The sequence below is a fragment of the Solanum dulcamara genome, chromosome 3 (assembly GCF_947179165.1).
Source record: "Solanum dulcamara chromosome 3, daSolDulc1.2, whole genome shotgun sequence".
Classification (NCBI taxonomy): Eukaryota; Viridiplantae; Streptophyta; class Magnoliopsida; order Solanales; family Solanaceae; genus Solanum; species Solanum dulcamara.
Window position 1 is genome coordinate 365,476 of NC_077239.1, and position 8,971 is coordinate 374,446.

Here is an 8,971-nt window from a genome sequence, read left to right on the forward strand (position 1 = left end):
AAGTTTGTCCTGTTCAGTGATTTCTTCTCCGCATAAATTTAACTGAGCTATAATTCTAAACAAGACAAAATTATATTCAATTATATTTTTAAAATCCATTAATCTCAGATTTAGCCAATCATGACGTGCCTGTGGAATGATGACCAACTTCAGGTGGTCATATCTTTCTTTTAGATTCTTCCACAATTTAAAAGGATCTTTAATGTAAGGTACTGTAATTTTAATCCCTCGTCAAGATGGTGACGGAGAAATATCATGGCTTTGGCACAGTCTTTGACTAGATGTCGTATTGTTATCTTTGATGGTGTCTGTCAGGCCCAACGATTCTAGATGTATTTCGGCATCTATTGCCCATGATGAGTAGCCTTTTCTAGACATGTCAAGAGCAACAAATTCAAGTTTAGAAGTATTAGACATTTTTAAAAAATAAAATCCTTACCCCTTTTGTTACCTTCTTAAAAATATAGCTCAAAGCGATGGAGGCTCGTACTGATAACGTGTTATAAAATAAACTAACTTAACAAAATAAGAAGTAAAGAGTAAAAGAAAATAGAAAGGAGCAGATGAATTTTTTTTATGCATATTTACATTTGCAGTGGTTAGCCATCTCTTACTTCCTCTACCCGGGGGGATCCCTTATCCCCGTTGAGTACTCCTGTCTTCCCCCTGCAAATGAAGAAAGCAACAAATTGATATAAGTTGATTCCTCAACTTGGTGGGACAAAAGTTAGTGGAGGAGAAAAAGTAGAAGAAAAAGAGGGAAAACGTAGAAGGAAAAAAGGAGAAGGAAAAGTGACATCCAATTACATAATAACATCAGTATAATGTGTAAATACGTCATTATGAATGTTAGAAAGACGACAAATTTCCACATTAATGAATATGATGACTAGGGTTTACAATGAGAGAATTCATTGCATCTGTCTAAAGAGGATTTTTAGGTTGTGAAAACAAGGAGATTCATCTCGATAATCAGTGACATAAATCGTAGTTGGTTATTGTAGATCCGCTTCCGCAAAAAGAGAAACTCATAAATTTCCTAAACATTTTTTTTCAATTAAGACACTGCGTACTTTCTTTATTTCAATTTATGTGTCATACTTTTTTCATAAATTTTGACTTTAAACTTCTAATTTTTCAAAAAAAATATTTTTCCAATTTTTCAAGTGTGTTAGGCTGAGTGGATAATCTCCAAAAAGTTTCTAAATAATATATTACTAAGATTTGCTGGACAAGAAGTTGGCAGATTCAAATGTATATTCATCCTTCAAAGGGAACAAAAAATAACATAGTAGATTTAAGAGAAAAAGATCACTGAATATATTGCTCACAGTACATGGGGAAGACAAAGATATGAGGGAAGGGCCAGTTAGAATTCATTAAATTGTGGTCCAAATATTGATACATATGAGTTGAATATATATATTATAATATATATTCGGATGAGACTAAAGTCAACTCTCTCTTATCCAATCGAAAATCAATCTTCTTTTTATGGTGTAAGAATCGGCAACAAGGAATTGATCGTTTACATCTTTGGTTACCTCTAACTTACCGCCTTCAGACAACTCAAACAATAGGATAGGAAGTGTTTCTAGGTTAAAGGGAAGCACTAAATTCACTTCGCGGGAATTAATTTTTCGATTTGCTTCAGATTTGACACTCATTCCCTTGTTTTTCTCTCTTTTAGTGTTTTAGGTTTATGAAGATTAGTCTAGGAGAAACCGTAATGTTGTCTCCATATAACTTATAGATCATGAGTCCAAACCGTAAAATTAATTATTAATATTTATATCAGTAATATTTTCTTGTTCTATTCAAGAGCTAGGTGTATTTGTGAGATTATAAGATATAGGTTCAGAAAGAGGAGACACCACATGAGAAATAATGGTACAAGACTACCCAAAATGACTTCTCCTTAATGCAGGGTACTAGTGTGGCTCATAGAAAATTCATCAGGAAAACTCAACGAACATACCCAACGTAATCCCACCAGTAGGGTCTGGGAAGGATTGTGTATACACAGACCTTACCCTTATCTTGGGAGGTAGAGATGTTGTTTCTGATAGACCCTCGACTAAATAATAAACTCATGAGGTGATTTTTTATTTTTTTTTGAGAATTTGCACGCATGAACGCTAACTACCAAAAAAACAAGAAGAAGAGGCAAGAGTGTTCTCTCCTACTGGATAGCATAACATACATGACACTTTCACAAGCTATCATAGGAAGACCATACTTCTCAAATATGGAACAGATTAGTCCAACAGTTTTCTACACAAACTTGGATGACATAGCAATTAAGCCGAAAACTTTAATAGGCAATGACTAGAACATCTACCTAAGTTTCTTCACTAGTTACAGAAAAGATTATTTTAGCTCACACCATTATGATATTCAATAGCACATTTCTGTGAAATTTAGTGATAAGTTTCCATAGCATTCGTAAGACTATTTCAAAACGATTCCTAAGAAGTTAATTTTCTTTCCGTGATTTCGAACCACATCCCCAAATCTCTCTCTTACACCATGGTTCATCTTCTCCATAAAGATCTGGAATTGCATATTCTTAAGAAATAAGAAATCATGTGGTCCATAGCTTAAAATTGCGAAGCTACTAAATAATAGGCTCTTAGCTCAAAAGTTCTATAATTCCAGAGCAATTTGCCAAACCACAGGATATATATGCCCAAAAACATCAGAAGCAACAAATCTTTGAATTGTTACTTAAGAATTCAACATATAAATAAATAGCTGAAGAGATTTCAAAGAAAATTGAGTAACAATTACATTTGGCTTTAACATAGAAGGTGACATAAGTTACCATACTTGGAGCAAAGCAAAAGTATAAGATAATCTCCCTTCTCGACCAAAAGGCGGATCCAGGATTTAAGTTCTATAGATTCGACCTTTAAGGTTCTTAGTTGAACCCATTATATTTTTAAAGTTATGAATTCATATCTATTATTTGTTGCAATGTAGTGAAGTTTTACACATAAAGGTTCAGACAAACCCGGTAACAAGCCGAGGGTTTATCAGAAACAACCTCTCTACCCCTTCAAGGGTAGGGTAAGGTCTACGTACACCTCACCATTCCCAGACCCCTACACTAGGTATGTTGTTGTTGTTGTAGGATAGTGGCCAAATCTCTCCATCCACATGGGCCTGAAAAGATGTGTAAGCAGTTGTGGAACCTTCGCCATATGAAATGGTCTTAAGTAAGAGGCTTGAGCACCTCCCAAAGCCACAAACCTCACTCCATCAATTACCTAAGTTGTTCGAAGGTCTTAAGTAAGAGGCTTGAGCACCTCCCAGAGCCACAAACCTCACTCCATCAATTACCTAAGTTGTTCGAAGGTCTTAAGTAAGAGGCTTGAGCACCTCCCAGAGCCACAAACCTCACTCCATCAATTACCTAAGTTGTTTGAACTCGGGTGCAGGTATCCGACATGGGTGCTGATCTAAGGGTCAAATTCGGCAAAATCTAAATTTTATGATTCGAGGGTATGGATCCAAGTACGGGTTTTGGGATTCTACTAAAATAAATTCAAAATTATAAAATAGCGCTACAAAGATATTCTAAATTTTGAGAGATACACTGTGAATATAAAATTGAGACAAAAGGACTAAAATAACGAAGGTATGCCCTTTCTCTTATTCAAAATCTCAATCCCCCCCCCCAACACACACACACAAAAAAAGATTGTCCATGGATTATGGTCAAAGTATTTGATGTGGATCGATCGCATACCACATGAATCCCGCAACCGCACTAGTGTCGTGTCGACGACACAGGTTCGGCGGCAAAAATGAAAAGTCCGTGCAACTTAGTCAGTTACTCTAGTAAATGTAGATGGTAAGATAATGCTAAAATTCAAAAGGCAATTAGCAAAAGCACAAGAACACAACAATGAATAAATGTATGAAAGCATAACACCAATTAGAACATTTAACAATAAAATCCTTTAACATTTCAAAGACCTTGTGTGTACAAACATGATATACTTATAACCACTTAAACATGTAGCAACAGCAAGTTAGACAAAATAGGAAAAAGTATTCAGCTTAGTCTTTACCAACAGGCTAGCCTATGATCAAGCAGTTTGTTTGCGTTCGAACCCAGTTCCAGGGTCATCATCACAGGGGAAGACATCTAGTCCAGTGACAATAGCAGATGGTGGACCTCTCCGACACCTCTGCTCCATTTCCTGAACTTTTTCGGGGCTTCCAGAAAACAAAGCCTCCACCGATCCATCCCTCCTATTTCGAACCCAACCTTTCAACCCCAATTCCTTAGCATTCTCCACAGTCCAGTCCCTGTAAAACACCCCTTGCACTCTCCCCTTAATCACAGCTCTAACCTGCAACCACAACACATAAATAACCAGAATACAGAAAATATGAACACTCATTACTGAAAAACCACCTTAAAGTCCCATAGTACAGTGGTTTGTTTTTGTTGTTGTTGTTGTAAGCTAACCAGCAACCATAGCACCACAAACACCCAAACCCCAGAAATAATAAAACATCAATCTCCTAATAAATGCTCAAAACACCATCTTTCTCTAAGAATTTCAATTAAAGATCACAACAAACTTAAGGGTCGTTTGGTAGCTTGATAAGAAACAAGCTATCCATGTATTAATTTCCGTATAACTTTTACGACATTTGGTAGGTCAATAGGAAATAAGTTATTCAAGTATAAAATTTATACGACGTTTGGTTTACAATTAAGAAATCCGCATAACTAATACGTACATTAGTTATGAGGGAATCTATTAATAAATACATAACTCTAACCAGTTACCAAACGACCCCTTAGGTTACCACAACCAGGAAACACAATCAATCACCCATTACCATTAACAAGCTCAAAATGACATATTGTTAAGTAAAACAAATAATTCACACCAAATAGCACATAAATATCAAAAACTCAGAAACAATCAAACACCCATAACAAAGTGTGAGGAAATAGCTCAATATCTCATCTCAATTAAGAAATTCAATCGAAAATCCTATCACCCCTACAGCCATAGCACATAAAAAATGTCCTAAACCCAGAAATCAGCAAACACCCATTTCTCAAAATTACATCTTTTATCGACAATTTGAATTGAAAAAAACGAAAAGGTAAGTTCAGACCCACAAATCACCAAACACCCATTTCTCAAAATTACATCTTTTATCGCCAATTTGAACTGAAAAAAACGAAAATGGAAGTTCAGACCCAGAAATTACCAAACACCCATCTCCCAAAAGAAGCTAGAAATCGAAAAGGGAAAGTGGAGGACTCACCGTTTTAGCATCTGGGTTAGCGTCAGAATTTAAGGAGGACATAGGATATGACAGAAGAGGTGAAGGAAATTTGGGCAGAAGTGGAACAAAACGAGAGCGAAATGGTAATAGTAACTTAGGAAGCTGAAAGGAAACTCGTTTTGCGTCTTTATATGAATCAATAACATTTTGTGTAAGCATAATAAACGAGATTCTTGATCTTGTTAGCCATTGCTGCAATGGTGGGTCTAGATTGTTCTTGTTAATCTTCTTAACAAAATGGGATTTGAAGTATGAATTTGTGAAACGACAAGTGAATTTTTCTGTAGAAAAAGATAATGATGCAGAAGCTGCCACTAATGCCATTCGATTCGTATTCTATTGACTATCTTTTTTAAGTTCTCGACTTAATGAGACATACCGTCGGAGCGAGCAGAGCAACTGAACAAAGTGGGCTGTTTGAATTTTGACTCTTTATCTTAGAGGGGCTAAGCCAAGCCTATATAATGCTATAGAAACAGCCTTTTTTGTCTGCTTTCATCTATGCTCATTCTGATAGGAATGATCACCTTCTAAACAAAATAGGAGTGGGAATTTCCCGACAACGACCATTCTCAAGAACGAAAAAGACTGAGCTGAGAGTTACTGAAATGACCGAATTGGTACGGAAGTTGTAAAATGGGAAAACCACGGAAAACATGATTTATTTGAATAATCCAGTGGTCGGTTCTTTCTTTTGAAAAGACTATCAAATCGTCCACATAAGGCTCACTATTTCTTTCATTCAATAATGCCTTCGCTTGCTTCACTTCAAGACGCTATTTACCAAGGAAAGACTATCTATTTTTGAATGGTTAGTATATTCGTATTGGAGTGCGATTATTGTTAGGTCCAACATGGCTTTTTTTTATTATTAGAATGCATGCACATATCTTTTTGTAATGTAGCTTTAACACTTGCTTTTAATCGACTAAAATGAAATTAAATCTTAACCAATGATATGTTGTAATCATGTCGAAGATATATAACATGATAAAATCAAAAACTCTAATTCAAGGTTACAATCATATTAAAAATCACAAGTTCGATTAACAATTAGATACATTTAAAACGCTTATTTTTATTGAATTGAGACAATCGCATAAATTCCATAAAGTAAAAAAAAAAGGCGGGATATCAAATCAATAGAAGTATGAGTGTGTATTAGGCAATTTAGCCTTGATTAATTAATATATAAAATTCATATTCCTCAATTACAAATGGAGTTCAATGATCTCTAATATCTATACTAACCAAAATTTTCTACAATATTTTCATCATAAACTTTTATTTTTATGTTTCTCAAATCTATTTTTAAGAACACTTTTCTTGTAGTCAGATGCATGCTCCGCTTGGCTCCGGATATAGTTCAGTTGGTAGAGCTCCGTTCGAATCGAATATTTATCGAAAATAATATCTTTATCTCACACAAGGTAATGCAAGATAAGGTTTGCGCATATCTCATTCTTCTCGGACCCCTCTTGTAAGACTAATGTGTATGTTGTTCGCCTTCAACATGGTTGTACTAAGTCATTTGATAGTGTGTATCGAAAAAATAATGTACGCATTAACTTTATATTGTGTAAATACATAACCAAAAAAAGAAAAAATCACTCCTATTTTGCTTCTTTTAGGCAATTGATCAAACAGTTAGCCTACATTCAAAGCCCGGCGCCAGATCTTCATCACAAGCATTAACATCCACGCCGGTGACATTCGCCGCCGGTGGTCCCACCCTACACCGGCGTTCCATTTCTAGAACCTTCTCAGAACTACCGGAAAACATGGCTTCCACAGTTCCGTCGTCCTTTCTGTTCCTAACCCAACCACTCAAACCCAATTCCGTCGCATTATCTACTGTCCAACCCCTATACGATACACCCTGAACTCTCCCTTTAATTACAACCCTCACCTGTAAATTCGCAATCGATTTTTCAACGGAATCTGAAAAGATAACAGAAATTCAATTCGGAGAAGAAGGAGAAAATGGACTTACAGTTTTCAAATTGGAATCGGACATTGATCGTCGGAAAAGTAGATCGCTGGTTTAGCCGGAGAAGTGATTCTGTTGTTGACGGACGGACGGACGGACGTTCTTATTACACTCTCAAATATTTTTATTTATAATATGTATTTGATTTATAAAAAATTATTTAAAATTTAGTCATATTTTAATTAAGCTATTTCGTGATAAATTTTCTTGTTTCTTATTATTTGGAAAAAAGAATTTGATACTTTAAGCAATACATACATTATCTTACATGATAATTTAGGATTGATGCATTTTCAGATCTTGAGTATGAAGTTTAAAGTTTTGAACTGGCTGGTCTAAAGTTCAATATTAATGGGATTAAGGTATAAATATTTTGTAAATTTCGACTAATCTTTAAATAGATCCTGAAAGTTGCTATTTGTGCAACTTCACCCAACATTAAGCTTCTCGGGTCTACCAATACTATTAGATGGGCTTTACTATTGGATTAAGCAGTTGATCTTATGGGCTTTATTTTTGTAGGCCCATTAATAAGTTTTTGTTACGTGGTATTTGATAAAAGGAAAAGCTACATAATTAATACATATTTCACTACCATATTTACTATTATTACCTATACTTTTAAAATATTATGTATTTTATCACTAATTAAGAGCTTTCTACCAGATACATATATTTTTGCTATTAAATACACTAAAATAGAGAGAGAGGCGAGCGAGATTCGTGTGTATCTCAGATACATATGAATCACACTAGATACATGTATTTGTGTTTGACGTGATTTGCATGTATCTGAGATACTAGATACATGCGAGGGAGATGGGAGATAGGTGAGCAAGAATTGTTAAATATCTCAGATACATGCGAATTCACTTAGATAAAATATATCTAGAGCGTATGTGAATGTATCAGGACATATCTCAATGCATTTGGGCGCACAAACATATGGTAAGATACATATGGTAAGAGTTTTTGGTTGATTGAAGTTTATTTTTAGAACAATTAAACATTTTTTATTAAAGTAAAAGTTTATTATTTTCACAGAGAAAACATTGATATCAAAATTGAAAATTACCTATTTGTAGAGTCCCTCGGCTCTTTAAGGGATGAGTGGTCTTTTTAATATGAGCTAGATAATTCTTGTCCTTTAAGTTAATTTTTGAGTTTGAATTATGCCAATATCAATTTCATTGACATGACATCAGAGTTGGATTCATCCAAAAAAAAATTAATGTTGGACCACCATATTAAATTACCCACACATCAATATGTTCAGTCTTGTGCGCAAGGGTGTTTGTGTGTGTGAAAAAGTTTCATATTGGCTTTTTACAGAACGAATAGTCTCTTTTAATGGAGTACTACGTATTTGAACAGTTCTCACTTTTTGAGCTAGATGTTGGGATTGAACTAGATCCGGGATCAATTTTTTAACACATATCATGAGTGGTCTTTTTAACATGTATTTGGCCATCTCCTTAATTTACTCTCACTGACAAAATTTCATTTTAAAAAAAATAAAATGTATGTCATATTTTTCGAGATGGGTAATCAACTGCAAATATCAATCGTAACTTATATTCTTGTATAGATTTATAATTTCAGATAGTACAACAAATAAAAACATAATTTTAAATTTTAAAAATTACTAACTTTAAGAATTTA

General features: G+C 34.5%; 2 protein-coding genes across 2 annotated transcripts; both read right to left on the reverse strand.

The window, feature by feature from the left end:
- Nucleotides 1–490: 490 nt before the first annotated feature.
- Nucleotides 491–5,807, reverse strand: LOC129882027 (uncharacterized). The gene is made up of 3 exons (XM_055956146.1): nt 5,299–5,807; nt 4,077–4,361; nt 491–666 (listed from the first exon to the last, which is right to left on the reverse strand). The coding sequence occupies exons 1-2, from the start codon at nt 5,641–5,643 to the stop codon at nt 4,095–4,097; spliced, it is 612 nt and encodes a 203-aa protein (XP_055812121.1). The 5' UTR covers nt 5,644–5,807; the 3' UTR covers nt 491–666; nt 4,077–4,094.
- Nucleotides 5,808–6,542: 735 nt separating this feature from the next.
- On the reverse strand, nt 6,543–7,767 carry LOC129882028 (uncharacterized). The gene is made up of 2 exons (XM_055956147.1): nt 7,313–7,767; nt 6,543–7,228 (listed from the first exon to the last, which is right to left on the reverse strand). Exons 1-2 carry the CDS (start codon nt 7,334–7,336, stop codon nt 6,959–6,961), a joined length of 294 nt encoding a protein of 97 aa, XP_055812122.1. The 5' UTR covers nt 7,337–7,767; the 3' UTR covers nt 6,543–6,958.
- Nucleotides 7,768–8,971: the final 1,204 nt, after the last annotated feature.

Coding starts and splice junctions, on each gene's coding strand:
- LOC129882027 (XM_055956146.1), bottom strand. CDS start 5,643: ATGGCATTAGTGGCAGCTTCTGCATCATTATCTTTTTCTACAGAAAAA. Junction 4,362..5,298: donor CTAACCCAGATGCTAAAACG/GTGAGTCCTCCA, acceptor TTGTGGTTGCAG/GTTAGAGCTGTGATTAAGGG.
- LOC129882028 (XM_055956147.1), bottom strand. CDS start 7,336: ATGTCCGATTCCAATTTGAAAACT. Junction 7,229..7,312: donor CCGATTCCAATTTGAAAACT/GTAAGTCCATTT, acceptor GCGAATTTACAG/GTGAGGGTTGTAATTAAAGG.